General features: G+C 46.6%; 1 protein-coding gene across 1 annotated transcript in view; it reads right to left on the bottom strand.

Annotated features, from left to right (window-relative positions):
• Window positions 1–11,868, bottom strand: part of PPP1R8 (protein phosphatase 1 regulatory subunit 8) — a 36,672-nt gene extending 24,804 nt beyond the window's left edge. Inside the window, exons 1-2 of the mRNA XM_074976171.1 lie at window positions 9,443–11,868; window positions 8,767–8,858 (exon numbers count right to left, since the gene is read on the bottom strand). Coding sequence (XP_074832272.1) covers window positions 8,767–8,822 — 56 coding nt within the window. The 5' untranslated portion in view covers window positions 8,823–8,858; window positions 9,443–11,868. The remainder of the gene's footprint in view (window positions 1–8,766; window positions 8,859–9,442) is intronic.
• Between the last annotated feature and the right edge of the window lie 11,135 nt (window positions 11,869–23,003).

Below are 23,003 nucleotides of genomic sequence, written 5' to 3'. Positions count from 1 at the left end.
GTAGGTAAGGTCCCACGGAAAGCAAGACAGAGGAAAAACAACAGAGGAGAGTTGGCAGTTTTTCAAAAGGGACATTAAGGGTCCAAAAGCAAGCTATTCTGCTGCGTAGGAAAGAGAGAAAATATGGCAAAAGACCTCCTTGGCTTAACGAGGAGATCTTGCATAATCTGAAAAAAAAAAAAAAAAGGAATCATACAAAAAAATGGAAACTAGGACAAATTACAAAAGATGAATATAGGCAAATAACACAGGAATTAAGGGGCAAGATTAAAGAGGCAAAGGCACAAAATAAACTCAAACGAACTACAGGGATAAAGGGAATCAAGAAGACATTTTATAAATACATTTGAAGCAAGAGGAAGACCAAGGACAGGGTAGGCCCATTGCTCAGTGAGGTTAGAGAAACAGTAATAGGAAGCTTGGAAATGGCAGAGATGCATAATGACTTCTTTATTTTGGTCTTCACCGAGAAGTGTGAAGAGGGAGTGCTTAACAGAATGCTAGTGGGAAAGGGGTAGGTTTAGAAGGTATAAAAAAAAGAATAAGTTAAAAATCATTTAGAAAAGTTAGATGTCTGCAAGTCACCAGGGCCTGATGAAATACATCATAAAATACTCAAGGAGCTGATAGAGGTGGTATCTGAGCCTTTATCATCTTTGGAAAATCATGGGAGACAGGAGAGATTCCAGAAGACTGGAAAAAGGCAAATATAGTGCCCATCTATAAAAAGGGGAATAAAAACAATGCAGGAAACTACAGGCTGGTCAGTTTAACTTCTGTGCCAGGAAAGATAATGGAACAGGTAATTAAAGACGTCATCTGCAAACACTTGGAAGTTGCTACCGTGAAAGGGAAGAGCCAGCATGGATTTGTAAAGAACAAATCATGTCAAACCAATCTGACAGCTTTCTTTGATAGGAATGTCATGTGAGGGAGACCGTATCAAATGCCTTAGTAAAATCTAGGTAAACCATATCCACCACTTCTCCTTTATCCACCAGTCTTGTTATCCTATCAATAAACTAGGCAAATACAACTTAGATGGGACTACTATAAGGTGGCTGCAAAACTGGCTGGATAACCATACTCAGAAAGTAGTTATTAATGGTTTTCAATCCTGCTAGAGAGGTATAACAAGTGGGATTCCGCAGGTGTCTGCTTTGGGACTGGCTCTGTTCAATATCTTCATCAACAATTTAGATATCGGCATAGAAAGTACGCTTATTAAGTCTGCAGATGATACCAAGCTGGGAGGGGTTGCAACTGCTTTGGAGGATAGGGTCAACATTCAGAATGATCTGGACAAATTGGAGAAATGGTCTGAGGTAAACAGGATGAAGTTTAATAAAGACAAATGCAAAGTGCTCCAATTAGGAAGAAACAATCAATCAGTTTCACACATACAGAATGGGAAGCGACTGCCTAGGAAGCAGTATGGCAGAAAGGGATCTAAGAGTTATAGTGGACCACAGGCTAAATGTGATTCAGCAGTGTGATGCTGTTGTAAAAAAAAGCAAACATGATTCTGGGATGCATTAACAGGTGTGCTGTGAGCAAGACATGAGAAGTCATTCTTGCGCTCTACTCTGTGCTGGTTAGGCCCCAGTTGGAGTAGTGTGTCCAGTTCTGGGCACCGCATTTCAAAGAAGATGTGGAGAAACTGGAAAGGGTCCAGAAAAGAGCAACAAGAATGATCAAAGGTCTAGATTACACAACCTGTGACAAAAGGCTGAAAGAATTGGGCTTGTTTAGTTTGGAAAAAAGAAGATTCGGGGAGATATGATAGCGGTTTTCAGGTATCTAAAAGGGTGTCGTAAGGAGGAGGGAGAAAACTTGTTCTTCTTGGCCTCTAAGGATAGAACAAGAGGCAATGGGCTTAAACTGCAGCAAGGGAGGTTTAGGCTGGATATTAAGAAAAAGTTCCTAACTGTCAGGGTGGTCAAAACACTGGAATAAATTACTTAGGGAGGTTGCGGAATTTTCATCTCTGGAGATATTTAAAAACAGCTGAGGTAAGTGTCTATCAGGGATGGTCTAGACAGTACTTGGTCCCCCCAGGAGGGCAGGGGGCTGGACTCAATAACCTCTCAAGGTCCCTTCCAGTCCTAGCATTCCATGAGCTACATGGAGCCGTGCTGCTGGTAGTGTGATACAAAGGAGGGCTCTCAAAAATGCAAATGGACCTCATTTACATAGTTGCACAGATAATTTGCATAACCACGTGGGATTACCCAGCCAGCAGAGGCTGCTGTCAGGAGAGGTGCCAGGAAGACAGGGAGTTTTTGCTGACAGAACCACATCTACACAGCACCTTTTCTGACGACAGCAGACTCTACCTGCAAGGCGATCCCATGGGAGTGTGCAAATCAGCAGCCATTTGCATCTTTGAGAGCCCTCCTTTGCATCATGCTGCTGGCAGCATGGCTCCATGTAGACGTAGCTGTGGATCATTATTTCTGGTTGAACGAAAGACACTTTCTTACAGGGGTTTTTGGAATTGCCCACCTTCTAAAGAAGGCTGGCTTCATCCTGGGCCATAATCATCAAGTGAACCCTGTCCACCTGAGAAGGAGTAGACCAGTCACAGACATTGCTCAGATGGCCTCAATCTGTGTCTGTTAAATGGGATGATGTATGTGCAGAAACTTCAGACAGAACTATGTGTTGTCTAGGTTGGAATATGGGTAGGCTGTTTGTCTACTCAATCTCCCAAAAGAGGCCTGGAAAAAGATAAGCGTATGTCAACTTGAACAAAGAAAACCCTCTTCAGGAAGTCGAATTGGGCAAGACAGCTTTTTGTTGTGGATCTTGAGCTCCACTGAATACTTCCTCAAAGCATTCCTCCATGGAGTGGGCACGTGGAATTGGGAATCTTGCCGAGAACCCTGAACTAATCCTGCCAAGTTCCGAGAAATCTGGTGGGTCAGGGTCAACAGATGAAACTGAATTTTCATATACTTTTGTTCAGAGATCTGAGATGTGGAATAGGACAGAATGAAAGTCATGGCAATAAAATTCTTCCCACAGAATTTCCAGACGTAGACAACGCTGGATGAAATTTCATTGCCTGTGTTATGCATATCAGGCTAGATGACCATAATGGTCTCTTGTGGCCTTTACATTTGTCAGTGCACCACTCTCCGTTGACGATAAATGATTTTATACTTTAGAAATGTTTTAGAAGAGGATTTCTGAAGAAGGATGAGGTAGCAATGTCAATTTGAAAGAGTTGGTCATCCTGCATCATGACTCATTTTCACTGAGTAGTTGCCCCCATTTTACATTGACATTCCTGGTTGGTGAAGAGATTCTTATTCATTGCCTGGATGGTCAACTGTAAAGCAGTTCAGCATTCCACAGTAAGAAAGTTCCTATTACTAAAGACCAGTGTATTCCATGGTAGACTTAATATTCCATTGCAATAGAGTGACAACTTTACAACAGCATCAGAAAAATGAAATTAGAGTTTTGACTGAATTAAATTAGAAAATGAATACAGTTAATACATAATTCCTTGTTAACGTGATCAATTCCTTTTTTGCTATCGTGTTTTCAATATGCTTCAGCTTTACCTATTGAAAATAAACCACTGCACTGTAGCAACCGAAGGTGTTGCACTGTGCCTGGCCCACCTGCCAAGTTCAAGTTTTCAGCATCTAGAGAAGCAGTTTTGGACTGCTGGATAAACGTATCATCTGGAAAGTAACCAGCAGTGAAGTGGCTAAAAGGACAAATTTTAAAATCAGATTTCCATTTGAAAATTTTGTATCTAAAGTTCTCTCTACAGTTTAGTGTGACTCCGTTTGTTGCATTAGTCACAAAATTTGGAGAACTCATGTTCTCCAGAATTCATGTTCTCTCTCAGGTTCAGCATCAAGGTATTTAACAGTAACAGCAGGAGTAGCAAAGCAGAAACATACAGGATAGACAGGACTGTGCCTCAGAGTAACATAAAGGACAAAGATCTGAGCCCTTCTATGTTTGAGTTTTGCGCTTTCAGGATTAAATCAAGAGACCCTTACAAACAGAATAGAAATTCCCAAATTGTAGTGATGAAAATTCCAGGGTGCTTCTTCACACAGCTGAATTTTTAAAAAGTCATTTAAGAATATTCAAGTTGAGAGTATCCATTTTTCCCCATAACATTAAGATTGTCATATTTAGGTTTCAGTATTAACACACCATTAAGATAAATTAAAAAGCAGTAAAGTTGCACTTTAAAGACTAACAAAATAATTAGGTGAGCTTTCATGGGAGAGACCCACTTCTTCAGACCATAGCCATACCAGAAGAGACTCAATATTTAAGGCACAGAGAATCAAAAATAGTAATCAAGGTTGACAAGGGAAAAAAAAAAAGATCAAGGTGAGCAAATCAGAGAGTACAGGAGAAGTGGAGGGGGGGGGAAGTGAGTCAAGATAAATGTGACAGTTCATGCTCCTCAGTGCTACTATTTGAGTTTAACAGCAGTACATCAGTTAATGTCAGGTCACCTTCAGAGAAATCTGCAATAAGATCTTGGCTAGATCAAATTAAAAATATTTTTAAACGTGTTAACTGTCGAAGATGCGGGCAGAACAAGTTTTATTTTAATGTGCTAATTTCAAATCAGTCCACTTACTTAGGTTTCTAAATGTGCATTTAGGAGCCTAAATTTAGCCTCTCTTTTTATAGACTCTTGGTCTCATTACTATTATACACATCCCATCACCTGCCTTGTGGAGCATGGTGGAATTTCCTTAATTCTGAAGGCATTCACTGTCTCCAGATAACACTGACATTTTCACTAGTGATTGCTTGAGCCTGGCATTTATCCAGTTAACCATTTAAAATGGGATTTTACATCCCTGATGTAATGAATGAAATTATTCTCAGAGACTTTTACTTTGTTTTCTGCAAATGAGAAGTGTGTAGCAAGAGAGGAAGGAGACTGCAGGTTGCACGGGTAAGAGCCGAGTGACACCCTGGAGAATTGGACACTGCTGCCTGAAATACAAAGTTACTTAAAACTTTTTACAAGTCATCAAAAATTACCCCCTCCCCAACTCCAGCCATTTTCTGGGTGCCTGACCCAAGATGTTTGGGGCCAGATTTGTGGACACGCCGAGCACTCATAACTGCAAATGAAGTAACTGATGGTTCTCCATTTTACATGCAAAGAACAAATGTTACCACAGAATCATAGGGCTGGAAGGGACCTCAGGAGGCCATCTAGTCCAGCCCCCTGCTTCAAGCAGGATCAACCCCAACTAAGTCATCCCAGCCAGGACCTTGTCCAGCCAGGACTTAAAAACCTCAAGGGATGGAGAATCCACCACCTCTTTAGGCAACGCATTCCAATGCTTCACCACCTGCCTGGTGAAGAAGTTTTTCCTAATATCTAACCTACACCTCTCCCTCTTCAACTTCTGACCATTACTCCTTGTTCTGCCATCTGACACCACTGAGAACAGTTTCTCACCCTCCTCTTTAGAGCTCCCCTTCAGGAAGTTGAAGGCTGCTATTAAATCACCCCTAAGTCTTCTCTTCTGTAAACTAAACAAGCCCAAATCCCTCAGCCTATCCTCACAGGTCTTGCGCTCCAGACCCTTAATCATTTTTGTTGCCCTTCGTGGAACCTGCTCTAGCAAATCCACATCCTTTTTATACTGGGGGAGCCCAAAACTGGACACAATATTCCAGATGTGGCCTCACCAGTGCCAGATAAAGAGGAATAACTACTTCCCTAGATCTGCTTGAAATGCTCCCCTTAATGCACCCCAGTATGCCGTTAGCTTTCTTGGCTACAAGGGCACACTGTTTACTCATATCCAGCCTTTCATCCACCATAACCCCTAGGTCCCTTTCCATCGTACTGCTGCTGAGTCAGTCGGTCGCCAGCCTGTAACAATGTTTGGGATTCTTCCGCCCCAGATGCAGGACTCTACACTTCTCCTTATTGAACCACATCAGATTTCTTTTGGCCCAGTCCTCCAATTTATCCAGGTCATTCTGGATTCTCTCTCTCCCCTCCAACGAACCTACCTCTCCCCCTAGTTTTGTGTCATCTGCAAACTTGCTGAGCGTACAATCCAGTCCCTCATCCAGGTCATTAATAAAGATGTTGAATAACACCGGCCCCAGAACTGAGCCTTGCGGCACTCCGCTTGAAACAGACCTCCATCCAGATATTGAGCCATTGACCACTACCCGTTGGGCCCGACCATCAAGCCAGCTTTCTATCCATCTTATAGTCCAAGGATCCAATCCATATTTCCTTAACTTATGGACAAGAATGTTGTGGGAGACTGTATCAAAAGCCTTGCTGAAGTCAAGGTATATCACATCCACTGACTTCCTCCTGTCCACAGAGCTTGTTACCTCGTCATACAAGCTGATCAGATTGGTGAAGCAGGACTTGCCCCTGGTGAATCCATGTTGGCTACTTTTGATCACTTTCCCCTCTTCCAAGTGCTCCAAAATGGATTCCTTGAGGATTCCCTCCATTATTTTCCCAGGGATTGAGGTAAGGCTGACGGGTCTCTAGTTCCCTGGATTGTCCTCCTTTCCTTTTTTAAAGATTGGCACCACGTTTGCCTTCTTCCAGTCATCCGGTATCTCCCCCGATCTCCAAGACTCTTCAAGGATAATGGCCAAAGGTTCAGCAACGACCTCTGCCAATTCCCTCAGTACCCTGGGGTGCATTAAATCCAGACCCATGGACTTGTGCACATCTAGTTTTATTAGATAGCTCAGAACTTGCTCCTTCCCCACAGATGGCTGCCCTCCACCTTCCCATACTGCATCATCTAGGACCATCATTGGGAAGCTGACTTTGTCTGTGAAGACTGAGGCAAAAAAAGCATTGAGTACTTCAGCTTTTCCTGCATCATCTGTCACTAGGTTACCTCCCTCATCCAGTAATGGCCCCACACCTTCTCTGATAACCTGTTTATTGTTCACATGCCTGTAGAAACCCTTCTTCTTACTCTTCACATCCCTTGCCGGCTGTAGTTCCAATTGTGCTTTCGCTCTCCTGATTACTGCCCAGCATTCGCCAGCTGTATGTTTATACTCCTCCTTAGTCAACTGTCCTCGTTTCCATTTCTTGTATGCATCCTTTTTGAATTTAAACTGACTAAGGATTTCCCTGTTAAGCCAAGCTAGTTGCCTACCACGTTTGCATTTCTTACTACACAGCGGGATTGTTTGCTCCTGTGTCTTCAGTAAAACTTCTTTAAAATACTTCCACAGGAGCATTCCTTAGTATTTGTGAAGTTCATGGATATTATGAGGACCCCCCAAGAAAACCCCATTCTGTGTTCAGTGCCAGGTTTCCATGATGTGCACTAAATAACATATGGGATGATACAAAGGGAAGAGAAGGATAAACTATATGACTAGATAAAAATTTGGTGAACACTGTCTACTAAATAGAGCTGATATCATTTGGAAGAAATAACAGGTCATCCTGCCAGCAAAGACTTGACAACATGTAGTATACAAACAAGGGCTGGAATCAGGCTACCCCCCATGCATTTACTAATTTGAGTGTTTTTAAAGTGCTACCTTTCTGCTACTTTGCTTAATTTTTGCGTGTTTAACTTTGACGCAAGGATGATGGTGCAGATGACCAAACAGTCCTTTGTTATCCATCAAAAAGAGCAAGCCTGCCCATAACACTTTCACATCCCCTCTAAGTCTCCCACTCAACATCATGAAAAAAAATTATATCTGATTTCAAGTTAATCAAGGCCTTTGCTTACTTGGCTAAACTCACTATGTCTCTAAAATGCCAGGGAAACATTTATTGAAAAAACACATCACGCCACTTGTGAAGCCTGCTTGTTACTTCAGCAGCAACATTAACTATAAAACGGAACTCACCTCTGAAGCTACTATGAAAGATTTGCTCAGCTGCACTTTGCACACAAAAAAGTAAGCAGCAGGCCACCACTGTGTACCCGCCAGACTCCCAGTGCGCTGCTTCACTGGGCAGATCTGAACTGCTTCACAGTCAGCTCTCACAGACTACACACCCTGGGAGAGGTGGTTCTTCAGCTGTACGATGAGATGAGGACAGACAGAGGTCCGGGGGGGGGAAGCAGTTTCCCCAGTCCCAGCGGGAGCCAGTGGCAGAGCACGGAGAGAACCCAAGGTCCTGCTCTCCAGCCATCTGCCACCACCCGGCCGGCCGCTTGCACTCAGCGGCTGCCAACCACGACAGCGAGAACCCCGATCGCTTCCAATTCGGTCAAAACCTCAAGAGCTGCAGTGCAGGAGTACGAGCCGGTCCGTCACACGCACGCACCCGCCGAGGCGGCCCGCGCCCGGGGAAGCTCGTGCTCCAAGCACCCGCCGGCCTGCGAGGTGCCGCGGGGCTGCTCCTTGCTCGCGAACATGCGGACTGACGCGGCCCCCCGGCGCGGAACGAACTCGTGCCCCGGCCGGGGCGCCGCGCGCCCAACACCCGGGAGGAGACACGTGCTGACCGCAGGAGCTCGGCAGCCTCGCGAGCGCTCCGTGGGCGCCGCTGTCCCGGTGCATTCGCACCACGGACTCCCGCCTCCCAGCTCCCCGCCCCGGCGCTGCCCGCGCACCCAGCTGGCCTCGCCTGGGCGCCTCGCGGAGGTGTCACTGGGCCATCGCAGAGCCGGGAGGGGCTGCGGAGCCGGCGCGCCCCGGGCCAAGCCAGCAATCTGCGCGGGCAGGTTCTGCCCCGGCCCGGCCCGGCCCGGCCCCCCGCCCGCCCAAAGGCCCCCCGGCCCCGCCCCCCGCCGCGCTCACCAGCTCGGGCAGTCGAAGAGCGAGAGGCCGCCACCAGAGTTCGCGTTCGCCGCCATCTTGTATCTGCCCCATTCAAGCGGGCCCGGGGCAAGCTGGGAAACAGGAGGACCGCTGAGGGACGATCCCGGCATGCGTCGCGCGCCGCTCCCGCCTTCCGGAGAGACTGATGGGCGGGGGCGGGGCGGGGCGCGTGTGTCGGTGCCCGGGGGCGGGGGCGGGGGCGGGGCGGGGCGAGGGGCGTGTGTCGGTGCCCGGGGAGGGGGCGGGGCGGGCCGGGCCGGGCCGGGCCGGTGTGTCGGTGCCCGGGGAGGGGGCGGGGCGGGCCGGTGTGTCGGTGCCCGGGGAGGGGGCAGGGCGGGGCGGGCCGGGCCGGGCCGGGCCGGTGTGTCGGTGCCCGGGGAGGGGGCAGGGGGCGGGGCGGGGCGGGGCGGGCCGGTGTGTCGGTGCCCGGGGAGGGGGCAGGGGGCGGGGCGGGGCGGGGCGGGGCGGGCCGGGCCGGTGTGTCGGTGCCCGGGGAGGGGGCTAGGGGTACAGCTGGCTTCGGCCCAGGGTGCAGGACCTGCCCCCGCGCCTGCGGTGGAGCGGATCTCCCGGCTGAGGCCGCCGCGCGGCGGGGGGGCGGCGCTGTAACTGTCCTCACTCGCAGCGCTGTTTCACACCGGGGGACGATCCATACCTGCCAGTCCGGGCACTGCCGTGGGCGCCCCCATGGCCCCCAGTCCGCCGGCTGGCCTGGCACAGCGCTGCCTCAGCCCTGCTCCCCGAGTGCCCCCTCCACCTGCGCGGCACCGCTGACCTCTGCACCGGCGGGGAGACTGGAGAATTCCACCAGGATTTTAACAGCTCCCACCCCACCATCGACCTCAGCCTGCACCAGTCCACACTGGAGAGCCACTTCCTGGGCACAGAACACCACCCTGTGCTGTAACCCACTGCCCCCTGCGCCTGCCTTCATGCCGCCAGCTTCCATGCCAGACACACCCACGATCCGTCATCTACGGCCAAGCACTAAGATACCACCGCATGTGCTCCAACCCCGCTGACGGGGACACGCCTGCAGGATCTCTACCAAGTGTTCTTGAAACTACAATACCTGCCCGAGGAAGAAAGGAAACAGCTCAATAGAGCCAGACATGTACCCAGAACACTCCTACTATAGGACAAGCCCAAGAAAGAAACCAACAGAACACCCCTGGCCATCACCTACAGTCCTCAGCTAAAACCCATCCAGTGCATCATCAGTGATTTACAACCCATCCTGGACAATGATCCCCCACTTTCACAGGCCTTGGGAGGCAGACCAGTCCTTGCCCACAGACAACCTGCCAACCTGAAGCAAATCCTAACCAGCAACTATACACCGCACCACAGTCACTCTAACTCAGGGACCCATCCATGCAACAAACCTCGTTGCCAGCTCTGCCCACGTATCTACACCAGCAGCACCATCACAGGACCTAACCAGGTCAGTCACACCATCACAGGTTCATTCAGCTGCACATCTACCAATGTAATATATGCCATCATGTGCCAGCAGTGCCCCTCTGCTATTTACACTGGACAACCTGGACAGTCCCTATGGAAAAGAATAAATGCACACAAGCTGGATATCAGAAATGGCAATGTAGAAAAGCCTGTAGGAGAGCACTTCAATCTCCCAGAACACACAGCAACAGATTTAAAAAGTAGCCATCCTACAGCAAAAAAATTTTAAAACCAGACTCCAAAGAGAAACTGCTGAGCTGCATTTCATCTGCAAATTTGACACCCTCAGCTCAGGATTAAACAAAGACTGAATGGCTAGCTAAATAAACAAGCAGTTTCTCCTCTCTCGGTGTTCACACCTCCAGATCAACTGTTGATAGTAGGCCTCACCCTCCCTGACTGAGTTAACCTTGTTATCTCCAGCCTTGCTCTGGCCTGCGTATTTATACCTGCCTCTGCAAATTTCCACTACCTGCATCTGATGAAGTGGGTCTTTGCCCACAAAAGCTTATGCTCATACATTTCTGTTAGTCTATAAGGTGCCACAGGACCCCTCGTTGCTTTTGCAGATCCAGACTAACACGGCTACCCTTCTGATACATTACATTGTTGACTCTCATTTAGCTTGTGGTCCACTATGACCCCTAAATCCCTTTCTGTAGTACTCCTTGCTAGACAGTCACTTCCCATTCTGTATGTATGAAGCTGACTGTTCCTTTCTAAGTGGGGTACTTTTCATTTGTCATCTTAAACTTCATCCTATTTACCTCAAACTATTTCTCCAGTTTGTCCAGATAATTTTGAATCATGACCCTATCCTCCAAAGCAGTTGCAACCCCTCCCAGCTTGGTATCATCTGCAAACTTAGCATATTCTCTATGCCAATATCTAAATTGTTTATGAAGATATTAAGTAGAACCAGTCCCAAAACATACCCCATGCGGAACCCCACTTGTTACTACCCTTCCAGTGTTATTGTGAACTGTTAATAACTGTTCTCTGAGAACAGTTATCTAGACAGTTATACACACAGCTTACAGTCTCATGATCTTATCAATAAACTATATGTAAATATTTGCATTGAGAATAACTCCCTTTCTGAGCCCAGTGATAAATCTCACACAGCCTCAAAAAAGAAACAGCTAAAACAGGCTAGCAGATGTTCCAGCTCTTTGATAAAACCAGAAGGTAGGGAATCTTGTTACTGTATATGACCATTGACAAAGTGCTATAGCAGAAGTTATGAGGACTTTATTTTCAAAATGAATATACTGATTTCTAGAGCCCTGCAAATGCACTGCTATCCACTTTATAGAGGAGGGTAGGCTCACCTTTGCAGATACAGATGACAGTGTGGATACAAATGTATCTAGAACCCTGGGAGTTTGCAGATATCTGCTTTGCATCTTCGCTTGTGACCGGCGCTCTTGCAAACAGGCCAACAACTAACAGGCAGGAGTTTTGAGAGGGGCTCTCCTGGTGAAGGAGGGGACAAACTACAGCACCTTCAGGTAAGTGGCTGTCTAGAGTGTGTGGGTGTTTGTGTTTGGGGGTTCTGGGCTTGTGTTTGTCTGTTTGTTTGGAGTGCTGAGCTGTCTGTTTGAAAGGCTGTGTGCTCAGGCTGGCAGTTGGAAGCTGTGAGCCTTGATTAGGTTTGAAATCTAAAACCTCTGTGCTGATTGCCTGAGCTGTAGCCAGAGGGAGGGGTTATCAGGAAGGCCAGCGCCTTTTAAACCCTGCTGACAAGTTACCAGGGCGCTTGTGACCAGGGCTCTTGCAAACAGGCGGGAGTTTTGAGAGGGAGCTAGTTACTTCTAATGTCCTTAAATCTTTTATAACATCCCCATCTGAAACTTTTACTTGAAAACCCCATACAGAGTTAAATTAAATCAGAGGAGGAAATGCAGGCAGAAGACCAGCAGCAGAGCAGGGGCTATCCTGTTTATTGCGTCGAGTGTAATATGTATGATTACCTACCCTGTGGGCGGGTGGCTTATGTGTGCACTTGATGCAAGGAGCTCCTGGCCCTCAGAGACCGAGTGCGGGCTTTGGAGACCAGGATGGCTGAACTGGAGGAGCTAAGGGAGGCAGAGAGCTATGTTGATGAGGCTTTCTGGGACGTAGTAGGGCTGTCCCACCTCCAATCTGACTGCCCCGATGCTGTTAAGGAGGATGAAAGGCTCAGGGAAGGAGAGCAGTCAATGGGGGCAGAGGGAAACCATCCCATAGTTGGGACCCTCCTTCCAGAGGGTGCTGTGTTATCCTCTCGTGCCAAGGATACCTGTCCGGGGGAGGGAACGCCAGTAGTTAGGAAGAGGCAGGTGTTAGTAGTGGGTGATTCAATCATTAGAAATTTCGATAGTTGGGTTTGTGATGACCGGGAGAGCCGTATGGTGACTTGCCTGCCTGGCGTGAAGGTTGCGGATCTTTTGAGGCATTGAGACAGACATATATGCAGTAATGGGAGGAGCCGGTGGTCGTGGTACATGTAGGTACCAATGACATAGGGAAGGGTAGGAGAGATGTCCTGGAGGTCAAATTTAGGTTGCTAGGAAGGAAACTGAAATCCAGGACCTCTATGGTGGCATTCTCAGAAATGCTTCCAGTTCCACGCGCAGGGCCAGGTAGGCAGGCAGAACTTCAGAGTCTCAATGCGTGGATGAGACGATGGTGTAGGGAAGAAGGGTTTAGATTTATTAGGAACTGGGGACACTTTTGGGGTAGGGGGAGCCTATACAGGAAGGGTGGGTTCCACCTAAACCAAGGTGGATCCAGACTGCTGGCACTAAACATTAAAAAGGTCATAGAGCAGTGTTTAAACTAAGAGATGGGGGAAAGCTGATTGGTGCAGAGAAGCACGTGGATCGGACGGAGACTTCTCTTAGGAGAGACTCCATTGACAGAGATTCTCTAGAATTCAGTCAGAAAGAGAAGAAGGGAGATGATAGAGTATGGGACAGATCAGATGAGAAAAAAATCACATGTAAAAGAATCCAATATGTCAGGGAAGGGCAGGTATGTGAATAGTGGTAGTTTTTTAAAGTGCTTTTACACAAATGCTAGAAGTCTGTCTAATAAGATGGGTGAATTAGAGTACCTCATATCAAAGGAGGAGATTGACATAATAGGCATCGCGGAAACCTGGTGGAATAAGGACAATCAGTGGGACACGATCATACCGGGATATAAAATATATCGGGAGGATAGAATGGGCCGAGCGGGTGGCGGAGTGGTACTGTATGTGAAAGATAATATAGAATCAAATGAAATAAAAATCCTAAATGAATCAAAATGTTCCATAGAATCACTATGGATAACAATTCCTTCCTCTGATGGGAATATAGCATTAGGGATATATTATCGACCACCTGACCAGGACAGTGATAGTGATGCTGAAATGCTAAGGGAGATTAGAGAGGCTATCAAAATAAAAAATTCAGTAATAATGGGGAATTTCAATTATCCCCATATTGACTGGGTAAGTGTCACCTCAGGAAGGGATTCAGAGAGAAAATTTATTGATGCCTTAAATGATAGCTTCTTGGAGCAGCTGGTACAGGAACCCACAAGGGGAGAGGCAATTCTTGATTTTGTACTGAGTGGAACACAGGATCTGGTCCAAGAGGTAACTATTACAGGACCGCTTGGAAATAGTGACCATAACATATAACATTTAATATTCCTGTGTTGGGAAGAACACCGCAACAGTCCAACACTCTGGTATTTAATTTCAAAAAGGGGAATTACACAAAAATGAGGAGGTTAGTTAAACAGAAATTAAAAGGTAGAGTAACTAGAGTAAAATCCCTGCAAGCTGCGTGGAAACTTTTCAAAGATAACATACTAGAGATCCAACTTAAATGTATGCCCCAAATTACAAAACACAGTAAGAGACCTAAAAAAGAGCCACCATGGCTTAACAACCATGTAAAAGAGGCAGTGAGAGATAAAAAGGCATCTTATAAAAAGTGGAAGTCAAATCCTAGTGATCAAAATAGAAAGGAACATAAACACTGCCAAATTAAAAGTAAAAATGTAATAAGAAAAGCCAAAAAAGATTTTTGAGGAACAGTTAGCCGTAAATTCAAAAAATAATAGTAAAATATTTTTTAAAGTACGTTAGAAGCAGGAAGCCTGCTAAAAAAGCAGTGGGGCCCCTGGACGATAGAGACATAAAAGGAACAATCAAGGAAGATAATGCCACTGCGGAAAAACTAAATGATTTCTTTGCTTCAGTCTTCACGTCTGAGGATCAAAGAGAGATTCCCAAATCTGAGCCATCCTTTATAGGTGAAGAATCTGAGGAACTGTCCCAGATTGAAGTGTCATTAGAGGTGGTTTTGGGACTAATTGATAAGCTAAACAGTCACAAATCTCCAGGACTGGATGGTATTCACCCAAGGGTTCTGAAAGAACTCAAATGTGAAATTGCGGAACTATTAATGGTGGTTTGTAACCTATCCTTTAAATCAGCTTCAGTACTCAGTGATTGGAAGACAGCTAATATAACACCAATATTTAAAAAGGGCTCTAAAGGAGACCCTAGCAATTACAAACCGGTAAGTCTAATGTCAATACTGGGCAAATTAGTAGAAACAATAGTAAAGAATAAAATTGTCAGAGACGTAGAGGAACATGATTTGTTGAGCAAAAGTCAACATGGCTTCTGTAAAGGGAAGTCGTGTCTTACTAGAGTTCTTTGAAGGGGTTAACAAGCATGCAGACAGGGGGATCCAGTAGACATAGTATCCTTAGATTTCCAGAAAGCCTTTGACACGGTCCCTCACCAAAGGCTCTTATGTAAATTAGGTGGTCATGGGATAGGAGGAAAGATCCTTTCATGGATTGGGAACTGGTTAAAAGACAGGAAACAAAGGGTAGGAATAAATGGTAAATTTTCACAATGGAGGGCGGGTAACTAGTGGCGTTCCCCAAGGGTCAGTCCTGGGACCAATCTTGTTCAACTTATTTGTCAATGATCTAGAGAAAGGGGTAAGCAGTGAGGTGGCAAATTTTGCAGATGACACCAAACTGTTCAGGATAGTCAAAACCAAAGCAGACTGTGAAGAACTTCAAAAAGATCTCAGCAAACTGAGTGATTGGGCAGCAAAATGGCAAATGAAATTTAATGTGGGTAAGTGTAAGGTAATGCACATTGGGAAAAATAACCCTAATTATACATATAATGTGATGGGGGCAAATTTAGTTACAACAGATCAGGAAAGGGATCTTGGAATTATAGTGGATAGTTCTCTGAAAACATCCATGCAGTGTGCAGCAGCAGTCAGTAAAGCAAATATGATGTTAGGAATAATTAAAAAAGGGATAGAAAATAAGACAAAGAATGTCTGACTTCACCTATATAAAACTATGGTACGCCCACATCTTGAGTGCTGCGTGCAGATGTGGTCTCCTCACCTCAAAAAAGATATATTGGCATTAGAAAAGGTTCAGAAAAGGGCAACTAAAATGATTAAGGGTTTGGAACAAGTCCCATATGAGGAGAGGCTAGAGAGACTGGGACTTTTCAGTCTAGAAAAGAGGAGACTGAGGGGCGATGTGATAGAGGCATATAAAATCATGAATGGTGTGGAGAAAGTGAATACGGAAAAGTTATTTACTTGTTCCCATAATATAAGAACTAGAGGACACCAAATGAAATTAATGGGTAGCAGGTTCAAAACTAATAAAAGAAAGTTTTTCTTCACACAGTGCACAGTCAAGCTGTGGAACTCCTTACCAGAGGATGCTGTGAAGGCCAGGACTCTAACAGAGTTTAAAAAAGAGCTTGATAAATATTTGGAGGTTAGGTCCATAGATGGCTGTTAGCAAGGGGTGAGGTATGGTGTCCCTGGCCTTTTGTCGAAGGCGGGAGACAGATGGCAGGAGACAAATTGCTTGATCGTTGTCTTCAGTTCACCTCCTCTGGGGCACCTGGCACTGGCTACTGTCGGCAGACGGGATACTGAGCTAGATGGACCTTTGGTCTGACCCAGTATGGCCGTTCTTATGTTCTTCTTATGTTCTTCTCCATAGATCATTTTTGCAGATGTGGCTACAGATACACTCATCTCTCATTAAACGAGTACTTCACTTACGAGTACTTGCTCAAACGAGGGACACATTTACTTATCGTAGTTCACTTGTCGAGTGAACTTCCCCCGCTAATACGAGGCTAATCCCCTCCCCCTGGTCCCAACCTGCCCTAGTCTGACCTCCCCCTCTCGCTGGCCCCACAGCCCCTATGCGCGGCAGTCTGACCCCCACCTCTGCTGGCCCCACGGCATCGTGACCCCCCCCCTCCCACCCTGCCATACCTACCTGTGGCAGCCTAACCCCCCCCACTGGCCCCTCGGCAGCCTGACTCCCGCCCCCGCTGGCCCCACGGCAGCCTGACCCTGTCCCCCCACTAGCCCTGTGGCAGCCTGACCCCCCGCCCTCTGCCAGCCCCATAACAGCCTGACCCCACCGCCTGGCTGGCGCCGCAGACTGGCCCCACGGCAGTCTCACCCCTGTGCCGGTCCCATGGCCCCAACCCTTGGCAGTCTTAACCCCCGCCCCCCACCACCAGACCACATCCCCAACCTTCAGCAGCCTGAACCCCCCACCCACAGCAGGGACCCAACCAGCCACCAGGTTTTAACCCTTCCTCCCACTCATGGCCCTAAACTGCCCCCAGCCTTTCAGCTCCCTCTCCTGTCAAACCCAAGGTTCGCTTACCTTCCAAAAGCAGCGCCACATGCTGCTACTCCTTCACGAGCTCTAGGAACCAACCAGAGACTTTTACTTGTGTTCTAGTGAGAATTTAGTATCCCTCTTCTGAGTTTTCACCTATGAGCACAAAGTTGAGCACCAGTTGTGCTTGGAGAGCGAGGGATGAGTGTACCAATTTTATATCCATGCAGGATATAAAATTGCTGATTTCTCCATCTCTAGTAACTCATTTTACAATATATGCATTAATCTGGTTTCTGGGAGAAACACTATGGCCTCTGGAGTTGGGGCGGAGAGAGGACAGCTCTCACAATGGATAGTTGTAGTGGCCCTGCTTGTCCTTAGCTAGAGAGAAATTAAAAGTAAAATCCCTCCAAGCTGCATGGAAACTTTTCAAAGGCATCATAATAGAGGTTCAACTTAAATGTATATCCTAAATTAAAAAGCAGAGAACCAAAAAAGTGCCACCATGGCTTAACCAAATAAAAGAAGCAGTCAGGAATAAAAAGGCATTGTTTAAAACATGGAAGTTATTTCTGGTGAGGAAAATGGACATGTAAAAATATAATTAAGGCCAAAAAAAGGTTGAACAGCTGGCCAAAAACTCAAAAAGTAATAGCACTTTTTAAGTACACCAGAAACAGGAAGCCTACTAACCTAAACAACTTGTAGAATACTGGGTCCCGTTCTGGTCTCCACAATTCCAGAAGGTTGAGCAGCAAAACTGATCCAGGAGTTGGACAACAAGCCTTCTGGTGTGAGGCTAAAGAAGTCCATTCTATCCAGCATATGGAGAGATGATGGAGAGGTACCTGCAGTCAGGTGATCTGCCTTTTTGACCTTGTTGTCAAAGGGCTAATGAGACCCAAGAGCTGAAGGTTGAAGTTAGATTAATTCAGCCTTAAAATAAAATGTAGACTTCTTCAATGGTGCGTGACAGACAACGTCAAAACCGCTGCTCAGGGGTATTGGAGTCTTTCAACAACACTGTTCAGCATTTTACCATTTGCCTCCAGCCCCCGAGCCATACCTGATGTCTTTAAACTACCATCGTTACCCCCATTGACCACGGATAGTTTGTTAATTTGATTGGCTCTCCTGAGCAGTTGCGTATTTTGGCTTGAGTTTTATATTCACTGCCATTTACTTCCCCTACTCCCCCACTGGCATTTAAAAATGTAAATACAGTTTTATGCTTTATTGCCACTTCCACATTTCCTTTTACTCAGGCTGGCTTTCCCCAGTCTAGGGCTTGGGTGTGTCACAGCCACAACCTGCAGGCTCCAAAGTGCAGTAGAACTGACATTAGCTACGGGGTGAGAGAGACCAGTGCTGGGAACTAGATTGGTTGGCTGTGGCCTCCTTTCTACTTCCTCTCAACTTCCCAACCACACACTCCTTTAGGCAGCAAAGAACTACTCTAACTTCAGCCTTTGCTGGAACTGGCCTTGGGCCCCTCCTGCTTCTCTCCAGCAGACAAAGAGCTGCCCTCCCTTCTCAGGCAACATTCAGTCCTACTGGGAAGAGGCTGTCTTCCCTCAGTGGGACAGGTTTCATCAATAGACTGGAGTTAAGAGCAGCTCTGGTCCAAAACCCGATAGAAAAAGCAACTCCTGAGGGAGCTTTACCCAAAGGTGGGGGCTCTGCGCCACAGCACAGCAGGGGGTGGACACCCTCATCAGGTGTGTGAAATTTAAGGGGGTGGGATACAGCACAGTTAACTGCTGGGTCACAGGCTCCTCCATCTCATTGAAAGGGTTGAATTATATTACTTTGTGTATTCACATTTATATACTAATTAGGCAGTGTTCCACCCCAGCTCAGAACCCTCCCACCGTGGGACTAGGAAACCGTTACGTTGTACTTGATACAGGAGACAATCGCCCCATACAGCAGAGGAGAAGCCTCATACCCCGAAGGCTGGGAAGTCTGCTGCCACCACTGCGAGGAGGAAACGTAGAGTAGTGGTGGTTGGGGACTCTCTTCTGAGGGGGACGGAGGCGCCCATCTGTCACCCTGGCATTTCATCTCAGGAGGTGTGCTGCTTGCCGGGGGGCCATATCCAAGACATTAACGGAGGCGTTGTTGAGGATTATCCGGCCCTCTGACTACTATCCCATGCTAGTCATCCATGTGGGCACTAAGGATATTGTGAGGTGTGATGCTGAGCAGGTCAAGAGTGACTTCAGGGCTCTGGGGGCACAGGTGAGGGAGTTTGGGGCACAGGTGGTATTCTCAATCCTGCCTGTCAGCGGTCGGGGCCCAGGCAGAGCCAGGTGCACCCTAGAGGTGAATGCCTGGCTTCGAAGATGATGTCACCAGGAGGGCTTTGGCTTCCTCGACCACGGGATGCTATTCCAGGAAGGACTGCTGGGCAGGGATGGTGTTCACCTTTCAAGGAGGGGAAAGACCGTATTTGGACACAGACTGGCTAACCTAGTGAGGAGGGCTTTAAACTAGGTTCGATGGGGGCAGGGGAGCAAAGCCCACAGGTAAGTGGAGAACATGGAAACCTGGGAGATGGGTCAGAAATGGGAGGCAGCCTGGGCAACAATGTCAGAGTAAAAAGAGGGTCAGGGCAAAACAGGGAGGCAAGATCAAATCAATATCTTAGATGCCTGTGTACAAATGCAAGAAGTATGGGTAATAAGCAGGAAGAACTGGAAGTGGTAATAAATACAACTATGACATCACTGGCATCATGGAAACTTGGTGGCATAATACACGATTGGAATGTTGGTATTGAAGGGTACAGCCTGCTTAGGAAGGACAGACATCTGAGGTGCAGATGGACGTATTGAGTCTCTGGGTTAGACTAAGAGGGGTAAAAACAAGGGTGATGTCCTGCTAGGAGTCTACTACAGGCCGCCCACCTAGGTGGAAGAGGTGGATGAGGCTTTTTTTAAACAACTAACAAAGTCATGCAGGGGCCCAGATTTGGTGGTGACGGGGGACTTCAACAACCCATATATATGTTGGGAAACTAATACAGCAGGGCACAGACTATCCAGTAAATTCTTGGATTGTATTGGAGACAATTTTTTATTCCCAAAGGTTGAAAAAGCCACCGGGGGTGGGGGGGAGCTGTTCTAGATCTGATTTTAACAAATAGGGAGGAATTGGTAGAGACCTTGAAAGTGGAAGGCAGCTTGGGTGAAAGTGATCATGAAATCATAGAGTTCATAATTCTTTGGAAGGGTAGAAGGGAAAACAGCAAAATAGGGATAATGGATTTCAGGAGGGCAGATTTTGGTAAACTCAGAGCTGGTCGGTAAGGTCCCAGGGGAAGCAAAACTGAGGGGAAAAACAGCTGAGGAGAGTTGGCAGCTTTTCAAAGGGACATTATTAAGGGCCCAAAAGCAAGCTATCCCGCTGTGTAGGAAGGATAGAAAATATGGCAAAAGACAGCCTTGGCTTAACCAGGAGATCTTGCATGATCTCAAAATAAAAAGGGAATCATATAAAAGTGGAAACTAGGAAAGATTACAAAGGAAGAATATAGGCAAACAACACAAGAATGCAGGAGCAAGATTAGAAGTGCTAAGGCACAAAATGAGGTCAAACTAGCTACAGGAATAAAGGGAAACAAGAAGGCTTTTTATAAATATAATTAGAAACAAGAGGAAGACCAGGGACAGGGTAGGGGCATTGCTCAGTGAGGAGGGAGAGGGAGAAACAGTAACAGGGAACTTGGAAGTGGCAGAGATGCTTAATGACTTCTTTGTTTCGGTCTTCACCGGGAAGTCTAAGGAAGGAATGTCCAACATAGTGAATGCTAGTGGGAAAGGGGTAGGGTTAGAAGTTAAAAATCACTTAGGAAAATCAAATGTCTGCAAGTCACCAGGGCCTGATTAAATGCATCCTAGCATACTCAAGGAACTGATAGATAAAGGCTCAGATACCTCCTCTATCATCTTTGGAAAATCGTGGGAGACAGGAGAGATTCCAGAAGACTGGAAAAGGGCAAATATGGTGCCCATCTGTAAAAAGCAGAACAACAACAACCCAGGAAACTACAGGCCAGTCAGCTTACCTTCAGTGCCAGTAAAGATAATGGAGCAGGTAATTAAAGAAATCATCTGCAAGCACTTGGAAGGTGGTAAGGTGATAGGGAACAGCCAGCATGGGTTTGTAAAGAACAAATCATGTCAAACTAATCTGATAGCTTTCTTTGGTAGGATAACAAGCCTTGTGGATAGGGGAGAAGCGGTAGATGGAGTATACCTAGACTTTAGTAAAGCGTTTGATACAGTCTTGCATGATATTCTTTTAAAAAAACGAGGCCAATACAATTTAGATGAGGCTACTATAAGGTAGGTGCATAACTGGCTGGATAACCGTACCCAGAGAGTAGTTCTTAATGGTTCTCAATCCTGCTGGAAAACTATAACAAGTGGGGTTCTGCAGGGATCTGTTAGGACCGGTTCTGTTCAATATCTTCATCAATGATTTAGATACTGGCATAGAAAGTACGCTTATTAAGTTTGCAGATGATACCAAGTTGAGAGGGATTGTAACTGCTTTGGAGGAGAGGGTCATAATTCAAAATGATCTGGATAAATTGGAGAAATGGTCTGAGGTAAACAGGATGAAGTTTAATAAAGACAAATGCAAAGTGCTCCACTTGGGAAGGAACAATCAGTGTCACACATACAGAATGGGGAGAGCCTGTCTAGGAACGACTACAGCAGAAAGGGATCTAGGGGTTATAGTGGACCACAAGCTAAATATGAGTCAATAGTGTGATGCTGTTGCAAAAAAAGCAAACATGATTCTGGGATGCATCAACAGGTGTGTTGCGAACAAGACACGCAAAGTCATCCTTCCGCTCTACTCTGCGCTGGTTAGGCCTCAGCTGGAGTATTGTGTCCAGTTCTGGGCACCGCAGTTCAAGAAAGATGTGGAGAGATTAGAGAGGGTCCAGAAGAGAGAGACAAGAATGATTAAAGGGCTAGAGAATGTGACCTATGAAGAAAGGCTGAAAGAATTGGGCTTGTTCAGTTTGGAAAAGAGAAGATTGAGGGGAGACATGATAGCAGTTTTCAGGTATCTAAAAGGGTGTCATAAGGAGGGAGAAAACTTGTTATTCTTGGCCTCTGAGGATAGAACAAGAGGTAATGGACTTAAACTGCAGCAAGGGAGGTTTAAGTTGGACATTAGGAAAAAGCTCCTAACTGTCAGGGTGGTCAAACAGTGGAATAAATTGCCAAGGGAGGTTGTGGAATCTCCATTGCTGGAGATATTTAAGAACAGGTTAGATAGATGTCTATCAGGTATGGTTTAGACAGTACTTGGTCCTGCCATTGAGACAGGGGGCTGGACTCGATGGCCTCTCGAGGTCCCTTCCAGACCTAGTGTTCTACGATTAATGCTATGTACTTATTTTCTTACAAATGCCAAAAGGGGTTTTTCATACAAATGTAACTGGAGTTTGTCAGTTTGGATTATACCAGACAAGTTGGGGGAGCCCTGTTAACTGCAGGGATGGAAAGTGGGGCCCAGCATCCAAAGTTTGCTCACTTCTGCCCTAGAGGTTCCAGACCTGAGCTCAGACCCGTACCTGAATATTCCTGCGGACTGGGGGTTCACTGCTCAAATGGGTAGATGCCAGGCTTGCCTGTATGCTGTGAAGTGCAATGATTCGGGCTGCCTGGCTGGTAGAAGTCAGACCAGGTGCTGCTGCTGGTCAAAGCTGAGCAGCTGGGCTGAATCTGGGTTGCACAAACTTCCCTGTAGAACAGGATTCAAAATGTGCTTTCAGCAATGCCCCTCTCAGAGCTGGGCACATAGGGGGCTCAGAGATCCAGTTCTGCAGCTCACTATGCAAGACACTGGAGAGAATTATAGTGCCAAACAGGCTTGTGAATCAACTGACTCAAACAGATCTGAGCAAGCACTTGAAGTACTCACCTGCGTCACTGCAGTTTGAGGTGTGTTGCTCATACCCGGGCAAGACTTGAACGACCAGTAGCTTGGAAGCTGCATTTGCACAGCCTTTGGTGCTCAGTACAAGTCATGCTGGCCTACTTACTATAACC

The sequence above is a fragment of the Carettochelys insculpta genome, chromosome 24 (genome assembly GCF_033958435.1).
Source record: "Carettochelys insculpta isolate YL-2023 chromosome 24, ASM3395843v1, whole genome shotgun sequence".
Lineage (NCBI taxonomy): Eukaryota > Metazoa > Chordata > Testudines > Carettochelyidae > Carettochelys > Carettochelys insculpta.
The sequence above is the reverse complement of the archived record's forward strand: the minus strand, read 5'-3'. Positions and strand labels throughout refer to the sequence as shown.